General features: G+C 38.1%; 1 protein-coding gene across 1 annotated transcript; it reads right to left on the reverse strand.

The window, feature by feature from the left end:
• Nucleotides 1–5,447: 5,447 nt before the first annotated feature.
• On the reverse strand, nt 5,448–15,072 carry LOC133576712 (uncharacterized). Its single transcript, XM_061930039.2, has 2 exons — nt 14,825–15,072; nt 5,448–6,437 (listed from the first exon to the last, which is right to left on the reverse strand). The coding sequence occupies exons 1-2, from the start codon at nt 15,000–15,002 to the stop codon at nt 5,632–5,634; spliced, it is 984 nt and encodes a 327-aa protein (XP_061786023.2). The 5' UTR covers nt 15,003–15,072; the 3' UTR covers nt 5,448–5,631.
• Between the last annotated feature and the right edge of the window lie 5,373 nt (nt 15,073–20,445).

Genomic DNA, 20,445 nt, shown 5'->3' on the forward strand with positions numbered 1-20,445 from the left:
GAATGCTCCCATTAAAAATCTCCTGATGATTGAGGGAACCCCCCCTCATGAAACAGGCCTGTAGAGATGAAATAGTCTTGTGATTTTTTTTCCCACACATACATATATATATATATATATATATATATATATATATATATATATATATATATATATATATATATATATATATATATATATATATATACCGGGTATATGTATGAAATACTTGACTTGGTGAATTCTAGCTGTCAATATACTCCTCCCCTCTTAACCACGCCCCCAACCACGCCCCGCCCCACCCCCGACCACGCCCCCACGCCCCACCTTCCGAAATCGGAGGTCTCAAGGTTGGCAAGTATGTGTACTGTGCAATCTACTAATACAAGTTTCAATCAATCAATCAATCAATCAATCAATCACAATGGACGTATATAAAATGGAGAAGACAACTGCTTTTATTCATTATAAATTGGAGAAATTTACTTCATACTGGGAAAACTTGGTCAATTGTGTCACGCCCCATAAGCCTGATTTTAATTTCTCAAATTAGTGATTGTACTGTCAAAAAAAATAAAAATAAGATTACTTCCTAGATAGATAGATAGATAGATAGATAGTATTTTATTGATTCCTTCAGGAGAGTTCCCTCAGGAAAATTAAAATTGAGATCGAATTTAAAAAGTAAAAAGTAAATAATGGGGGTATAAATGGAAACAAAATAGAAAAATATTACAATAAGAATAAAAATAAAAAGCAACAATGAGAATAAAAATATAACAGTAAAATAAGAATATAACAAGAGAAACTAGACAGTAGTGACCATGTTATATGTCTATATATATTTTTTTTAAATTTATTTATTATTTACTATTTGTTTATATTCTTATATTTTATTTCTGATTGTTATTATTAATGTATTATTTTTTATTTATTTTATTTTATTGATTTATCTGTAAATATTATCATTTTGTTTTCTTGCTGTTTCTTTTTTGGGAAAATATAACAGTAAAATAAGAATATAACAAGAGAAACTAGACAGTAGTGACCATGTTGTATGTCTATTTTTTTATTTTATTTATTTATTTATTAATTAATTATTTACTATTTGTTTATATTCTTATATTTTATTTCTGATTATTATTATTAATGTATTATTTTTTATTTATTTTATTTTATTGATTCATCTGTAAATATTATCATTTTGTTTTCTTGCTGTTTCTTTGTTTTTTGGGAAAATATAACAGTAAAATAAGAATATAACAAGAGAAACTAGACAGTAGTGACCATGTTATATGTCTATATTTTTTTTTAAATTTTTTTATTTATTTATTATTGTTTACTATTTGTTTATATTCTTATATTTTATTTCTGATTATTATTATTAATGTATTATTTATTTTATTTTATTGATTTATCTGTAAATATTATCATTTTGTTTTCTTGCTGTTTCTTTCTTTTTTGGGGAGTGGGGTGGAGTGGCATCGTTGGCATATAAACAAAAACACATTTTGACATTTAGGGCAGACAACAGATATATGATGTATGTAAATATGATGTAATGGATAGGAATGTCTGATGCTGGATGTCAATAAAAATTAAATGAAAAAAAAACAACCACTTCTTATCAGTTGCAACCATAAGTCACCAACTCTTTCAAAAAATATGATAATGTCTTTTAGGAATGGATTAAAAAAAACCTCAGTGGTTAAACTAAATTGCCTGGCCATTTTGAACGCACCCTGGTGGTGTCCAGTGTGTTATATATTGTCTATATAAAACATAAGAACCGAAATTAAACTTAGTATGTGGGCAACAAGTGATTTATATTCATTCTGAAAAGTGGTCACACTTACATTATTTGTAAGTGGAAATGTCCACAGTGCGTAATAGTTATTAGTTTAATTAATTGGACCAGTGATTCTCAAACTTGTACCACTAGTGATACACAGGCTCCATAGAGGTACGCCAAATAATCACTTGATTAAAGTACAGTGTTTTATTTTCCTATACCACTTTTATTAAGGTTTTTACAATTATTCTACAATGTAGTAAATCAACTCTGCATAAATTAGCATGTGCAGATGCATTACAATAAATCTGAATAGGGTGCATCACATTATTTCGGAATCAATTCAGACTAAGAGACTAATTAAAGGCCTACTGAAATGCGATTTTCTTATTTAAACGGGGATAGCAGGTCCATTCTATGTGTCATTGTCACGTTCAAACACTGAGGACATCTATTAAACAAGACAAAAGGCAATGAATCAAACAGAGACAGAATTCAATTTGGACTCAATATTGAGGAGAGACATGGCCACTGCACTCCCTGTACAGTCCTGCACCACGCTCTGACGAAGAAGGTTTTCGTCTCCTCTTTTATTCAGATGTTCAATGTTCACGCACCAACACATGTCACAGCAGGAATGGGAAGTACCGTATTTTCCGCACCATAAGCCGCCCTGGGTTATAAGCCGCGCCTTCAATGAACGGCATATTTCAAGACTTTGTCCACCTATAAGCCGCCCCGTGTTATAAGCCGCATCTAACTGCGCTAAAGGGAATGTCAAAAAAACAGTCAGATAGGTCAGTCAAACTTTAATAATATATTAAAAACCAGCGTGATGTGGGCGCGCATGGAGTCGTATATCAACATGGACGGAGCTGCGTGAAAAAAGCCACCCGGCCTCTTCGCGTAAACTTCCCTTAACCACTCGCTCATCTTTTCTTCATCCATCCATCCCTTCGAGTTAGCTTTTATGATGACGCCGGCTGGAAAGGTCTCTTTTGGCAAGGTCTTCCTTTTGAATATCACCATGGGTGGAAGTTTCTGGCCATTAGCATGGCAAGCTAGAACCACAGTGAAGGATGACTTCTCATTCCCTGTGGTGCGAATATTCACCGTACGTGCTCCCGTTGTATCCACAGTGCGGTTCACAGGAATATCAAAAGTCAGTGGAACCTCGTCCATGTTGATAATGTTCTCTGGCCGGATCTTTTTTTCAGCTATCTTGTTTTTACAATATGCACGGAAAGTAGCCAGCTTTTCTTGAAAGTCTTTAGGCAGTTGCTGTGAAATAGTAGTCCGTGTGCGGATGGAGAGATTGCGTCTTTTCATGAACCGGAAACCTGTCGCTTAGTAGGAGCCATTTTGTGGTCTTTACAGATGTAAACACACAAAGGAAATGAAACGTAATATCCGCGCGCTTCTTCTTCTTCTACGGGGGCGGGTGGTTGCTTACAGTAGAAGAAGAAGCGCTTCCTCTTCTATGGGGGCGGGTGCTTACCTTGGCGGTTGCTTGCCGTAGAAGAAGAAGCACTTCCTCTTCTATGGGGAAAAAAGATGGCGGCTGTTTACCGTAGTTGCGAGACCTAAACTTTATGAAAATGAATCTTAATATTAATCCATATATAAAGCGCACCGGGTTATAAGCCGCACTGTCAGCTTTTGAGTAAATTTGTGGTTTTTAGGTGCGGCTAATAGTGCGGAAAATACGGTATGTAAAACAGTCATTGTTTTTGGTCGCTTTGAAGACCAAGAAGAGGATTTCTCGGGCTTGGGCTCTTCCTGGATCCAGCTGGGGCAGGTGTTGGAGGACAATGGATAACCCCTCTCGTCTCCTGACCACAGCGACTTCAAGAGGGCAGCGGGTCGTAAATAGCGTTGACCTCGGTTACCAAATAGTTGGAAGAGAGTTTGTGAAATACTTCAGAGAGAGTTCGTTTAACACTTCAAAGAGAGTTCCTCTGGAAGTTGAGCAGATCCTGCCATCTGTCCGTGTTGAAATCACAGTGGAGTTTTACGAGCCTTCTTCCTCTTGTTAGGCCTCGAAAGGCAGCCTTCATCTTCTCATCAGGAACATAATGTAATATAATGTTTCTTTTGTGATAACTTACAAACAATTATTCCAACAGTCATACTTGATCATTTCGCGATATTGCCATATTTTCGCTGAAAGGATTTAGTAGAGAACATCGACGATAAAGTTTGCAACTTTTGGTCGCTGATAAAAAAGCCTTGCCTGTAGCGGAAGTAGCAGACGAGTAGCGTGACGTCACAGGTTGTGGAGCTCCTCACATCTGCACATTGTTTACAATCATGGCCACCAGCAGCGAGAGCGATTCAAACCGAGAAAGCGACGATTTCCCCATTAATTTGAGCGAGGATGAAAGATTCGTGGATGAGGAAAGTGAGAGTGAAGGACTAGCAATGTACCCCCTGTGAATTTTTTTTTAAATTCAAGTACCCCCTAATCAGAGCAAAGCATTTTTGGTTGAAAAAAAAAAAAGATAAAGAAGTAAAATACAGCACTATGTCATCAGTTTCTGATTTATCAAATTGTATAACAGTGCAAAATATTGCTCATTTGATGTGGTCTTTCTTGAACTATTTGGAAAAAAATATATAAAAATAACTAAAAACTTGTTGAAAAATAAACAAGTGATTCAATTACAAATAAGATTTCTACACATAGAAGTAATCATCAACTTAAAGTGCCCTCTTTGGGGATTGTAATAGAGATCCATCTGGATTCATGAACTTAATTCTAAACATTTCTTCACAAAAAAAATAAAAAAATCTTTTAACATCAATATTTATGGAACATGTCCACAAAAAATCTAGCTGTCAACACTGAATATTGCATTGTTGCATTTCTTTTCACAGTTCTATTTGACAGACATTTTAGTGACAAACCTGAGCTTGTGCTTCACTGAGTTTATGAACTTACAGTCATATTTTGTTGAAGTATTATTCAATAAATATATTTATAAAGGATTTTTGAATTGTTGCTATTTTTAGAATATTTAAAAAAAAATCTCACGTACCCCCATTTGAGAACCACTGTACAAGGTCATAAAATCAGTGTCAGTTGAGTCGGTCCATAGGTTGCCTGTAGGGATTTTTAATGTCCAGCAGATGTCAGTATTTAGTGACACAGTATCGACACAGTATCAATACAGTTTTGCAATGTGTCGAAACGCTTCATGACGCCTCATCAACCCATCACTAATGTATATATATATATATATATATATGTAATAATATATATATATATATATATATATATAGATATATATATATATATATATATATATAGATATATATATATATATATATATATATATATATAGCTAGAATTCACTGAAAGTCAAGTATTTCTTATATATATATATATATATATATATATATATATATATATATATATATATATATATATATATATATATATCTTAACCACGCCCCCGCCCCACCCCCGGCCACGCCCCCCCCCACCCCCCACCTCCCGAAATCGGAGGTTTCAAGGTTGGAAAGTATGAGCGTGACGCAAAACAAAGAAGCCAGGACGAGTGCTCAGCAAAGGCAGGCTTAAATAGTGTCTCTTGATTGCAAACAGGTGAGTGTCCCGAACAACAGAGGCAGGTGAAAATCATAAGTAACCATGGTGACTAAACTCAGGAGGAACTAAAGGAGTCCACAAAACATGATCTGGACCACGGATCATGACAAACTGGACCGTAAACCATTTATTATCCGTTGTGTGTCCGCATGTGCGCCATCAAATTGTCGTGCAGAGCGAATGTTTCAGTACAAGGTAATGAGGGAAATGTGGTCTCTCCTGCATGTTTGACTTTCGAGAAAATTGTCCATCACAATCTAAAAGCTTTTTCTCTATCGTGCGTCCCCATGTGTGCCATCAAGGTGTCCTGCCGAGAGAACGTTTTGGCACAAAGTGAACATCGGTATGGCTTTTCTCCTGTGTGCGTTCTCACGTGCTTGACCATATTAGACTTCTTAGAGAATCTTTCACCACAGTATAGACACATAAAAGGTTTCTCCCCAGTGTGCGTTCTCATGTGCGCTACCATATTTGACTTTTGAGAGAATCTCAGGCCACAAACTGAACAACTAAAAGGTTTTTCTCCCGTGTGCGTTCTCATGTGTAACGCCACGTTTGACTTTTTAGACAATATTTTGCCACAAACTGTACAACGCCAAGGTTTTTCGCCTGCGTGTGTCAGCATGTGTTCATTCAAACGACTCTTATTGGAAAGGTTTTCATCACAAATTGAGCAGGTAAAAGGTTTTTTACCGGTCTTCTTTTCAGAGCATGTTGAGTGTTTGTTATCAGTCTGAATCCTTATATCACCCTCACAATCTGTATCACTGCTCAAAGGTTCTTGGGCGTCGTCTCTGGCCACACCGCTGTCTGATAGTGGAGCTAAGACGTCTGCTTGTGGTTTCTCTTCATGGGCGTCAGTCTTCACAGAGACACCAGTCAGTGACAACTTGACCTCCTTCTGCCCTTGAAGAAACTCGCCTTCCTGAGTGATCCACATGACCTCCTCTTCCTCTTTAATGTGGGAGGGCTGTGGATCCTCCGGCTCCAAAATGGAGCTTCTCCCCTCCAGATGAGTTGGACATTCTTCTGGACGAGCAATCAGCTGCTGGCCGTCTGCAAGAAAAATGCGCCATAAAAACACAGTTCAAGGAAAACCTCTTTAATTTTCTTCTGCCATCATGGAAAGTATTTCTCGTATCTCAAGGCCCGCATTTGTTATATTTGGTTCTAATCAACTTTATGGACATCATTCAAAATGCTGTATGCAGGGCCGGCCCGTGGCATAGGCCGTATAGGCAAATGCTAAGGGCGCCGTCCATCAGGGGGCGCCACGCCAGTGCCACAAATGTTGGAGAAAAAAAAAAGAAAAAAAAGTTGGTACTATTATTTCTAAATACAAAAAATAATCCCACGTTAATTAAAATGCAAAGTAAAGCCTATTTAATAGAAATATTATTTGTTACAACATTACGCCCCCCCCTCCTCCCCCCGCACGGTGCACCCCCTCCCTTACCGTATCATGACTCTTTTTGGACGTCACCACATCAAAAAATCAACACAAGATGTCAAAACGGCCAAAACTGTCAGGTGCCCAGGGAAGAAAAAAGAGAAAAGAAGAGGAGGAGAAACGAGAAAAGACAGAGGTAGCAGGTAGGTAACGTTAGCCTACATGAAATTATTTGTCTGTTACAGAATGTGATAGTAAACTGGCTTTTTAGCATTAAGCTAATGTTACATGATTCGGCAATTGATAATCAATAAATAGCTAGTTCTGTTTTAACGTCGGGTTAATATTGTGGAGGGGGCTAAATTGTTATGGAAAATAATAATGTAACGTTAGGTAATTACAGTACTCCCACCTTACATTCCTCAGGGACATTTGTGTTAGATCTTTTAAGCAGGTGTTTTTTGTTTACATTGTTATTGCCATCTGGTTAGCTAATGTTTGCCCTGCAGGTAATAGTCACTTTTCCACCCCTTTATATATTAGGTATAGTTGTAAGTAAAAAAAAAAGGTCAAAGACAAAGCTATTCGGGTTCTTGTGAGTATATACACTTCACTGCCGATGAGGAAGGGCGCCACCTAAAATCTTGCCTAGGGCGCCAGATTGGTTAGGGCCGGGCCTGGCTGTATGTCACCAGCTCAAACTTCTTTAAACCAAAAACATAACACCCCAACCAACGTCGAGCACAGGGGGTCGGCAACCCAAAATGTTGAAAGAGCCATCTTGGACTAAAAATACCACAAAAAAAAATCTGTCTGGAGCCGCAAAAAAATTAAAGTCTTATATAAGTGTTATAATGAAGGCAACACATGATGTACTAAGTGTCTATATTAGCTACAGCCATGCTCATAAGTTTACATACCCTGGGAGAATTTCTGATTTCTTGGCCATATGGTACGGCAGCTGCACTGCAGCAGACAGGGAGAGGCTGCAAAGAGTGGTCAAGACGGCTCAGAAGATCATCGGCCGCCCTCTCCCCTCTCTGACGGACATCTACACCTCCCGCTGCCTCAACAGAGCCAGTGCCATCATCAAGGACAGCACCCACCCTGGCTCTGACCTGTTCCACCTGCTGCCCTCTGGGAAGCGCTACAGGTGCATTAAAACCAAAACAAACAGGCTAAAGAACAGCTTCTTCCCCAGGGCCATAACCATCCTGAACGGACTGCCCCATTGTCCCTCATAACTGCCTTCTCTTCGGTGCAATAACCCATTCCACCAACCACCCTGTTTTTGTTTTGTTTTTTCATGTATATATTCATTTCACACCATATTCATTGCACTTCTACATTTTTTATATTTTTATATATTTGCACATTGTTTTTCTAGCATGCACACATCGCACTGTATGGAATGGCCTCAATCTCGTTACCTTGCGTAATGACAATAAAGCTGATTCTGATTCGGATTCTTCAAAGAATATGAATGATAACACAAAAACCTTTCTTCCACTGATGCTTAATGGTTGTGTGAAGCTATGTATTACTGTTTGCTCTTTTTAAATCAAAATGACAAAAGAAAGTACCCTGAATCCCTCATTTTCCACATCTTAATCAGCGTTTGAACACTGCTGATTGGCATTCTCATTCCCTTGGATATCTTTTTATACCCCTTTCCTGTTTTATGCAGTTCAATTACCCTTTCTCACAGATCCTTTCTTGTGAAGTGTCTGTCAGTGGGACCGCTAGGAAGCGACATCCGCAGTCAAGTATGCGGCAAAAGCGTTGCTACAAAAAGTAGCATTACTGCTAATTTGTAGCATCATTTGAAAAATCACCCGCTAGAGCAGCGGGTGCTTACACTTTTTCTGCAGGCGAGCTACTTTTCAATTGATCAAGTCGCGGGGATCTACCTCATTTATATATATAATTTATATTTACTTATTTATTAAATATATGTTTTTGTTAACAAGTTAAAGGTGTTTAATGATAATGCAAGGATGTTTAACACATATAGTTAATATTGTTACAAAATTAAAGGTGTTTAATGATAATACAAGTATGTTTAATACATATAGTTAATATTGTTAACAAGTTAAAGGTGTTTAAAGATAATGCAAGCATATTTAACACATATAGTTAATATTGTTAAAAAATTAAAGGTGTTTAATGATAATACAAGCATGTTTAACACATAGTTAATATTGTTAAAAAATTAAAGGTGTTTAATGATAATACAAGAATGTTTAATACATATAGTTAATATTGTTAACAACTTAAAGGTGTTTAAAGATAACACAAGCATGTTTAACACATATAGTTAATATTGTTAACAAGTTAAAGGTGTTTAAAGATAATACAAGCATGTTTAACACATATAGTTAATATTGTTAACAAGTTAAAGGTGTTTCAAGATAATACAAGCATGTTTAACACATATAGTTAATATTGTTAATAAGTTAAAGGTGTTTAAAGATAATACAAGCATGTTTAACACATATAGATTCCTTTCTTTCATGAAGACAAGAATATAAGTTGGTGTATTACCTGACTCTGATGACTTGCATTTATTGGAATCAGACAGTGGTGATGATAATATCCGCATTTTCGAATGGAAGAGAAAAAAAGTCCTCCTTTCTGTCCAATACCACATGAAAGTGGTTGGTTTTTGGCATCTTATTTGTCCAGCTTCCGTACTCCTGTGTATACACTTTACAAGAAATACATTGTCGGCAAACTCCGTAGCTTGCTAGCTTGTGCACGCCAACTTTCTGAGACTCTTATTTTGGTAGCGCAACTGTGCAACTGTGCAGTCGGTCTTTGGAGTTTTGACGACAGGTACGGCGCCAGAGTCTGTTGAAATAAAGTGTTTCTGGCCTTCCAGTCGGTAATTTTAATGAGCTGGCAGCAGCCAGCGTCATCTCAGAAGACCCTCGGGTGCCGTGAATGTCAATCAAGTGACGAAAGTGACGTCATAGTGAAGATTTATGATCGCTCATTTTTAGGACTATTTTTTTAATGCCTGGCTGGTGATCGACTGACACACCCTCCGAGATCGACCGGTAGCTCGCGATCGACGTAATGAGCACCCCTGCGCTAGAGAATGAAGAGTGCTTGAAACTCCGCATGTCAACATCTCCGGTCGGTGTCACACCCACAAAATGCCGAAGCAACCATTTCCACATCTAGACCGTATGAAAAAACTAGTCAACAACAGGAGGAGATAACGTCCGCAGGAACCTACCACATAGCGAAGGACATACACTATTTGATTTCCTATTATGCAGCTCTTTTTTTTTTGACACTTATTGAAATATCTTGTGTGACATCATGCACAAAAGTGCACTTTATTTGTTTTAAACTATTGTCGTGGCGTTCTGTACAAAAAGTGCACTTTAATTGAGTGTTGTTTTGATATGTCATCTTAGTGACATCATGCACAAAAGTGCACTCATAGCTTGTTTTAAAATGTCTCTGACAATCTTGCACTTTCTGTTTTGAAATGACATGAATGTTTGTGCCACTGCTTAATAACTGTTTAATAAATACACTTTTACTTGTGATTTCCCTCTCTGCATGAAAGTTTAAAAGTAGCATATATGAATGCAGTATGAAGAAGAATGTTTTAATGTAGACACATAGAATCATCATACTGCTGTGATTATATGCATCAAGTGTTCATTCAAGGCTAAGGCAAAATATCCAGATATATATTGTGTATCGCAGGGGTCGGCAACCCGCGGCTCTAGAGCCGCATGCGGCTCTTTAGCGCCGCCCTAGTGGCTCTCCGGAGCTTTTTAAAAAATTTATGAAAAATGGAAAAAGAAAAGAAAAAATCTATTTTTTGTTTTAATATGGTTTCTGTAGGAGGACAAACATGACACAAGCCTCCCTAATTGTTACAAAGCACACTGTTTACCGTATTTTCCGCACTATTAGCCGCACCTAAAAACCACAAATTTACTCAAAAGCTGACAGTGCGGCTTATAACCCGGTGCGCTTTATATATGGATTAATATTAAGATTCATTTTCATAAAGTTTCGGTCTCGCAACTACGGTAAACAGCCGCCATCTTTTTTCCCCGTAGAAGAGGAAGTGCTTCTTCTTCTACGCAAGCAACCGCCAAGGTAAGCACCCGCCCCCATAGAACAGGAAGCGCTTCTTCTTCTCCTGTAAGCAACCACCCACCCGTGTAGAAGAAGAAAAAGCGCGCGGATATTACCGTACGTTTCATTTCCTTTGTGTGTTTACATCTGTAAAGACCACAAAATGGCTCCTACTAAGCGACAGGGATCCGGTTCATGAAAAGACGCAATCTCTCCATCCACACACGGACTACTATTTCACAGCAACTGCCTAAAGACTTTCAAGAAAAGCTGGCTACTTTCCGTGCATATTGTAAAAACAAGATAGCTGAAAAAAAGATCCGGCCAGAGAACATTATCAACATGGACGAGGTTCCACTGACTTTTGATATTCCTGTGAACCGCACTGTGGATACAACGGGAGCACGTACGGTGAATATTCGCACCACAGGGAATGAGAAGTCATCCTTCACTGTGGTTCTAGCTTGCCATGCTAATGGCCAGAAACTTCCACCCATGGTGATATTCAAAAGGAAGACCTTGCCAAAAGAGACCTTTCCAGCCGGCGTCATCATAAAAGCTAACTCGAAGGGATGGATGAAGAAAAGATGAGCGTGTGGTTAAGGTAAGTTTAAGTTTACGCGAAGAGGCCGGGTGGCTTTTTTCACGCAGCTCCGTCCATGTTGATATACGACTCCATGCGCGCCCACATCACGCTGATTTTAATATATTATTAAAGTTTGACTGACCTATTTGACTGTTTTTTTGACATTCCTTTAGCGCAGTTAGATGCGGCTTACAACACGGGGCGGCTTATAGGTGGACAAAGTTTTGAAATATGCCGTTCATTGAAGGCGCGGCTTATAACCCAGGGCGCCTTATGGTGCGGAAAATACGGTATATTAAACATGCTTCACTGATTCGAGTATTTGGCGAGCGCCGTTTTGTCCTACTAATTTTGGCGGTCTTTGAACTCACCGTAGTTTGTTTACATGTATAACTTTCTCCGACTTTCTAGGACGTGTTTTATGCCACTTCTTTTTCTGTCTCATTTTGCCCACAAAACCTTTAACGTTGTGCATGAAAGGTGAGTTTTGTTGATGTTATTGACTTGTGTGGAGTGCTAATCAGACATATTTGGTCACTGCATGACTGCAAGCTAATCGATGCTAACATGCTATTTAGGCTAGCTATATGTACATATGGGGCAGGGCCGACATCCGGGAACTGAGCTACATACGGGTTCTTCGAGCCATAGCAACCTGACTGGCGTTGAAAACAAACCGTGGCCATTACTCTTTAACCTGTCGACCTGCGCTGATTAAACCCGTCATTCTGCCTCCAAAATGCCAAAAAACTGTGTTGTTTTTGGTTGTGCAAACCACAACTGGAAACAGGGAAAACAAAGGTCGTATTTTGTTCTGCCAAAGCGTGCTAAAAGCCCACAGAGACGAGACAAATGGCTCGCAGCTTTACACCGGGAAAACGAGGACGGTTCTCACTGGAGTTCCCCAAAATCCCGGGTCGTGTGTTCGGATCACTTCGTTTCTGGTAAATATAAGGAACAAAAATCCACCTTCTTAACCACAACTTGGCTATACCGTCCATGCTAATGTTGAACCCGTTGAATTTTTACTGAATAACGTTCGACAGCTGAAGTTGTTGTTGTTGCACAACAATAACATACGGTATAAAGGCTATTTCCAGTAATTCAGCAAATAATAAATCATAATACTGAACTGAATTTGAATGAGCTCTCTACAGATATAATAAATATACAGATACTGGTATCCACCGTGTCATCCTTATTATCATTTATCAACATACCTTGGGTGATTTAACAATTTTTATGTGATTTATTCGTTATATAACAACCGACCTGGTGCGCTTGTGAGGTAGACATAAAGATTTCCAAATTCCATGTCCGGCCATTGTGTAGGATTATCAGTCCACGCATCTGCTGCAAGGCGGTAAGGGCAGTCGTTTAATCCAACTACAGAACATTTTAACTCGTATCTTAACCTAGCCTCACTGGAAATACTATTTACTAAGGCTGAAACGACGCGTCGACATAATCGGTTACGTAAATACGTCGACGCCGTTTTTGTGCGTCGGCGCGTCGCATATTTACGTCACACTACTGTCATGGCGGAGCGCAAAGCAGACGATGCGAGCGAGGGGAAAAAAAGCACGCCAAAAGTCGTCAAAAGTGTGGGAGTATTTCAATAAACGGCCTAATAATGTTGTTGTATGCACACTGTGTCGAGCGGAAATGGCCTATCATAGCAGCACAACGGCTATGAACGAACATTTGAAAAGAAAACCCCCGACAGCGTTCTTGCCATCACCATCAACAAGTCATTCGTCTGCGTGCGTATACGTTGTCATTATTACACAAAAACATGAATGTGTCATTTGTATCTGCGTTGTAAATTCATAAACTAAAGCACCGTTTGCTCTGAGAGGCGCGTTTGGCGTGCCTGTTCAGTGTTTACAAAGACGCGCTCCTCTTTAACGCTGTGGAGAGGCGGCGGCGGCGGCGAGCGAGCGGCGAGGCGGGGCGCGCCGGGAGCGACGCCGCAAGAGACAGGGGACGACGAGCGAGCGAGGAAGAGGAGCTGAAAAGCGAGGAAAGAAAGAGAAAAGAGTTGGAAGAGAAAAGACTTTGTGTAAAATTAAAAGATTGTAAACCTGGCAAAGCCGTCTGGCGTTCAGTCTGTCGGTCTTGAAAGAACCCCACGGCACAAGACGTGTCACAAACGCTAACGTTAATTAGTTGTGCAAATACCTTTTACAACATTAACAGTTACATATACTATGTACAAACCAACAATTAACTTTCACTTTAATCATACTATCATTGTTGTGTTATTAAGCAAAATAAGCAATACTTTTACTTTTGTTGAAATGTTTACACTGTACATTTTTTTGTATTGGATGTTTAGCTTTATTTTTGCACATTTTAGCAAATAAGCAATACTTTTACTTTTGTTGAAATGTTTACACTTGTTACAGAATATTTCCGTTTTGCACTTTTTTGTATTGGATGTTTATCTTTATTTTTGCACATTTTAAAGCAAAATAAGCAATACTTTTACTTTTGAAATGCTTATACTATTCCAGAATATTAAGATTTGCACTGGATGTTTACTTTTATATTTGCACATTAAAAAGCAAATAAGCTACTTTTAATTTTGTTAAATGTTAAAAGTTTTAAATGTTTACATTGTTACAGAATATTTTGTCATGTTGTTGTCAATGTTGACTGAGTGGCCATACTTTTTTTTTTGTAAATAAAAGCCATGCCTTTTGAAAAAACTGGCCTACATTTATTTTTTCCTCTTCATTTTAAATAAAAAAAATAATCGGTAAAAGGAAAAATAATCAATAGATTAATCGAAAAAATAATCTATAGATTAACCGATTAATCGGAAAAAATAATCTATAGATTAATCGATAGAAAAATAATCGTTAGCTGCAGCCCTACTATTTACATAATCATACGCCATTTAGAACAGTTTAAAATGCCGTGAAACCTCGTTAAATGCCTTTTCTGTCAATGCTGTGTTCGCTGTGAGCTGGTTTGTTTTCAACGAATTCAATATGGCGACCGCGTTGCTAGGGGATTGGAGGGCGGAAGTGACGTAGGTCCGCCCTCGCCCATAGCATCATTATGACTTATTTGTAGCTATATTCGAGGTCATTTAGTTTCCTTTAAGTCCTCTTGATTCAATTTATATCTCATGACACACTATCTGTATGTAATATGGCTTTTAATTTTTTGCGGCTCCAGACAGATTTGTTTTTGTATTTATGGTCCAATATGGCTCTTTCAACATTTTGGGTTGCCGACCCCTGGTGTATCGTGACATGGCCTAAAATACGATGCCATAAGCTATCTTCGGACAGTTTCCAACATTCCCCCCCCCTCAAGGTCCATCAGATTGTATGTGAAGGATAGTAAAGTTACCATTAACGTGTAGCACAATGTGAGTCTTGCTAACAGCTTCCAGTTGTTGTCGATGTCGCTCCTCCTCCTCTCTTGTTCGAGAAAGTTCCTTCTCGTACGACACTATCGTTTTCTCAAACAGCGCGAATATTTCATCGGCCGCCGCCATTAGTCGCTCCTTCACCAACTCTTTCAACATGTTTAATGTTACCTTCCGGCAAATACACGAAACTCACCCGAGAAGCTTTGCTAATTCAGCCTTGACGTCATCTCCGTGTAACTTCCGCCTTTTTCTTCTTCAACGGCGGACTTTCGGCAGCTCAGCATCAATGACGTCAAAACTGCTGCCACCGAGCGGCGGGATGGAAGATGAGCACTACAGAATTGACGCCATTAAAAATGTTAAGAGTTCACTCCTTAAGAACTATTGTAAAGCTTAACACATGAAGCGTTTTACGGTGATTTACAGTAACCAAGCTTCCACAACTGCCATTTGTATATATATATATATATATATATATATATATATATATATATGTATATATATATATATATATATGTATATATATGTGTGTGTGTGTGTGTGTTAAAGAAATACTTGAATGTCAGTGAATTACAACTATATATATATATATATATATATATATATATATATATATATATATATATATATATACATATACATATACATACATATATATATATATATATAATATATATATATATACTGTATATTAGTGATGGGTTGATGAGGCGTCATGAAGCGTTTCGACACATTGCAAAACTGTATTGATACTGTGTCGATACTGTGTCACTAAATACTGACATCTGCTGGACATTAAAAATCCCTACAGGCAACCTATGGACCGACTCAACTGACACTGATTTGATGCCCTAGTACAGGGGTCACCAACCTTTTTGAAACCAAAAACTACTTCTTGGGTACTGATTAATGCGAAGGGCTACCAGTTTGATACACACTTAAATAAATAAATATATTGTCATTTGTAAGTTACACGTAAGTGTGATTTAAACAAGAATAGCTAAATAAATACATTTATATATATATATATAAAAAAATGGGTATTTCTGTCTGTCATTCCGTCGTACATTTTTTTTCCTTTTACGGAAGGTTTTTTGTAGGGAATAAATGATGAAAAAAACACTTAATTGAACGTTTTAAAAGAGGAGAAAACACGAAAAAAATTAAAATAAAATTTTGAAACATAGTTTATCTTCAATTTCGACTCTTTAAAATTCAAAATTCAACCGACAAAAAGAAGAGAAAAACTAGCTAATTTGAATCTTTTTGAAAAAATAAAAAAAATAATTTATGGAACATCATTAGTAATTTTTCCTGTTTAAGATACATTTTAGAATTTTGATGACATGTTTTGAATTGGTTAAAATCCAATCTGCACTTTGTTAGAATATTTAACAAATTGGACCAAGCTATATTTCTAACAAAGACAAATCAGTATTTCTTCTAGATTTTCCAGAACAAAAATTTTAAAAGAAATTCAAAATACTTTGAAATAAGCTTTAAATTTGATTCTACAGATTTTCTAGATTTGCCAGAATATTTTTTTGAATTTTAATCATAGTAAGTTTGAAGAAATATTTCACAAATATTCTTCGTCGAAAAAACAGAAGCTAAAATATTTATTATTCTTTACAATAAAAAATAAAAAAAATAACTTGAACATTGATTTAAATTGTCAGGAAAGAAGAGGAAGAAATTTAAAAGGTAAAAAGGTATATTTGTTTAAAAATCCTAAAATCATTTTTAAGGTTGTATTTTTTCTCTAAAATTGTATTTCTAAAAGTAATAAGAAGCAAAGTAAAAAATAAATGAATTTATTTAAACAAGTGAAGACCCATCCATCCATCCATTTTCTACCGCTTATTCCAAGTGAAGACCAAGTCTTTAAAATATTTTCTTGGATTTTCAAATTCTATTTGAGTTTTGTCTCTTTTAGAATTAAAAATGTCGAGACCAACTTGCTAGTAAATAAATAAAATTTAAAAAATAGAGCCAGCTCACTGGTAAGTGCTGCTCTTTGAGCTATTTTTAGAACAGGCCGGCGGGCGACTGATCTGGTCCTTACGGGCTACCTGGTGACCGCGGGCACCGCGTTGGTGACCCCTGCCCTAGTATATACAATAATATAAACCAAGTCATTTTATTTCATTTAGGATTATTTCATATCTTCATTTAAATAAAAATATATTTTTATCTTTTTTAGATACAGTCAATAAATAATGTGAACATGTATCATAACATGGAAATCTAAGAGAACGTGTTGTGGATGATTGTGGACTGGGCATTTAATTTTTTTTTTTTTTTTTTTACACATTTTTATAAAAAGAAAAAAAGAAAAAAGTTTTTCCGACGTATTACATTTTAGACGATTTCTCTTCTTAGTTATTATTTCTCCGGCTGTAGAAAAGAGCCGCTCACAGGGCACAGAGGAGGCGTCAGTGCGACACAGTTCGCGTGTCGGTCACGTGACCAAAACAGCTCATGATCGGTCACGTGACTTTCTAAAAGCGGTACGCGCACCGACACAGGGTTTTGCTCTATGAGCTCGACGCATGCGCCGATGCATCGGTGTTGCCGGACCCATCACTACTGTATATATATATATAATATATATATATATAATATATATATATATATATATATATATATATATACTGTATATATATATATATATATATATATATATATATATATATATACATATATGTATGTGTGTGTTAAAGAAATACTTGAATGTCAGTGAATTACAGCTATATATATATATATATATATATATATATATATATATATATATATATATATATATATATATATATATATATATACAGTGGGGCAAAAAAGTATTTAGTCAGCCACCGATTGTGCAAGTTCTCCCACTTAAAATGATGACAGAGGTCAGTAATTTTCATCATAGGTACACTTCAACTGTGAGAGACAGAATGTGAAAAAAAATCCAGGAATTCACATTGTAGGATTTTTAAAGAATCTATTTGTAAATTATGGTGGAAAATAAGTATTTGGTCACTTCAAACAAGGAAGATCTCTGGCTCTCACAGACCTGTAACTTCTTCTTTAAGAAGCTCTTCTGTCCTCCACTCGTTACCTGTATTAATGGCACCTGTTTGAACTGGTTATCTGTATAAAAGACACCTGTCCACAGCCTCAAACAGTCAGACTCCAAACTCCACTATGGCCAAGACCAAAGAGCTGTCGAAGGACACCAGGAAAATAATTGTAGACCTGCACCAGACTGTGAAGAGTGAATCTACAATAGGCAAGCAGCTTGGTGTGAAAAAATCAACTGTGGGAGCAATTATCAGAAAATAGAAGACATACAAGACCACTGATACTCTCCCTCGATCTGGGGCTCCATGCAAGATCTCATCTCGTGGGGTCAAAATGATCATGAGAATGGTGAGTAAAAATCCCAGAACCACACGGGGGGACCTGGTGAATGACCTGCAGAGAGCTGGGACCAAAGTACCAAAGGTTACCATCAGTAACACACTACGCCGACAGGGAATGAAATCCTGCAGTGCCAGACGTGTCCCCCTGCTTAAGCCAGTGCATGTCCAGGCCCCTCTGAAGTTTGCCAGAGAGCACATGGATGATACAGCAGAGGATTGGGAGAATGTCATGTGGTCAGATGAAACCAAAATAGAACTTTTTGGTATAAACTCAACTCATCGTGTTTGGAGGAAGAAAAATACTGAGTTGCATCCCAAGAACACCACACCTACTGTGAAGCATGGGGGTGGAAACATCGTGCTTTGGGGCTGCTTTTCTGCTAAGGGGACAGGCCGACTGATCCGTGTTAAGGAAAGAATGAATGGGGCCATGTATCGTGAGATTTTGAGCCAAAACCTCCTTCCATCAGTGAGAGCTTTGAAGATGAAACATGGCTGGGTCTTCCAGCATGACAATGATCCCAAACACACCGCCCGGGCAACGAAGGAGTGGCTCCGTAAGAAGCATTTGAAAGTCCTGGAGTGGCCTAGCCAGTCTCCAGACCTCAACCCCATAGAAAATCTGTGGAGGGAGTTGAAAGTCTGTGCTGCTCGGCGACAGCCCCAAAACATCACTGCTCTCGAGAAGATCTGCATGGAGGAATGGGCCAAAATACCAGCCACTGTGTGTGCAAACCTGGTAAAGACCTATAGTAATCGTTTGACCTCTGTTATTGCCAACAAAGGTTATATTACAAAGTATTGAGTTGAATTTTTGTTATTGACCAAATACTTATTTTCCACCATAATTTACAAATAAATTATTCAAAAATCCTACAATGTGAATTCCTGGATTTTTTGTTCACATTCTGTCTCTCACAGTTGAAGTGTACCTATGATGAAAATTACAGACCTCTGTCATCATTTTAAGTGGGAGAACTTGCACAATTGGTGGCTGACTAAATACTTTTTTGCCCCACTGTATATTGCACTTTTGCATATGCATCCAAGTTTATGGGTGTATGTTATATTGTCTTTATATTCCAGCGAGTTAATCCATTTTTGGGGGGAATTGAGTCGATTATTTTAATGCGTTCAAGAGTCTTACGGCCTGAGGGAAGAAGCTGTTACAGAACATGGAGGTTCTGCTACGGAACCTCTTTCTAGAGTCCAGCAGTGAAAACAGTCCTTGCCGGAGGTGGGAGGAGACTCTGCAGATTTTCTGAGCCTTGGTCAGGCAGCGTCTTTTTGCAATTTCCTGGATCGGAGGAAGAGGAGTCCTGACGATCTTTTCCGCCGTCCTCACCACTCTCTGCAGAGACTTCCAGTCTGAGGCATTGCAGGCTCCAGTCCAGACAGAGATGCAGTTGGTCAGCAGGCTCTCTATAGTGCCTCTGTAGAATGTGCTGAGAATGTGGGGAGGGAGCTGTGCTCTTTTCAATCCCACGCAAAAAGTGCATGCGCTGCTGAGCTCTTCTTACAAGAGGGACCAGGTCATATTGTCAGTTATCTGCACCCCCATGAACTTGGTGCTGCTTACCATCTATAATGGGTTAAGCGCTGGTAGGTTGGTCCAGGAGATCTTTGATGGGGCGAGACCATTGAGCGCTTTGAAATCATACGTGACGATATTAAATTTTAAAACACGTCTCTTCAGGACGACGCGTTTTGTGGGCGGTCTTATTTACGTGCCTCCACTTTGACTGTGTCTCCACCGCGTCAGCCACATGGAGTCTAGTTACAGATCTAAGTTACAAACCCCGTTTCCATATGAGTTGGGAAATTGTGTTGGATGTAAATATAAACGGAATACAATGATTTGCAAATCCTTTTCAACCCATATTCAATTGAATGCACTACAAAGACAACATAACATATATCAATCAATCAATCAATCAATCTTTATTTATATAGCCCTAAACCACAAGTGTCTCAAAGGGCTGCACAAGCCACAACGACATCCTCGGTACAAAGCCCACATACGGGCAAGGAAAAACTCACCCCAGTGGGACGTCGATGTGAATGACTATGAGAAACCTTGGAGAGGACCGCATATGTGGGTAACCCCCCCCCCCCTCTAGGGGAGACCGAAAGCAATGGATGTCGAGTGGGTCTGACATAATATTGTGAGAGTCCAGTCCATAGTGGATCCA

Source organism: Nerophis lumbriciformis, linkage group LG03 (assembly GCF_033978685.3).
Source record: "Nerophis lumbriciformis linkage group LG03, RoL_Nlum_v2.1, whole genome shotgun sequence".
In the NCBI taxonomy this organism is placed as follows: Eukaryota; Metazoa; Chordata; class Actinopteri; order Syngnathiformes; family Syngnathidae; genus Nerophis; species Nerophis lumbriciformis.

What these genes read in the sequence shown, in the direction of transcription:
- LOC133576712 (XM_061930039.2), bottom strand. Translation starts at nt 15,002, where the DNA reads ATGTTGAAAGAGTTGGTGAAGGAGCGACTAATGGCGGCGGCCGATGAA. An exon ending in CATTGTGCTACACGTTAATG is followed by an intron (nt 6,438 to 14,824) that starts GTAACTTTACTA and finishes TTTTTCTTGCAG; the next exon opens with ACGGCCAGCAGCTGATTGCT.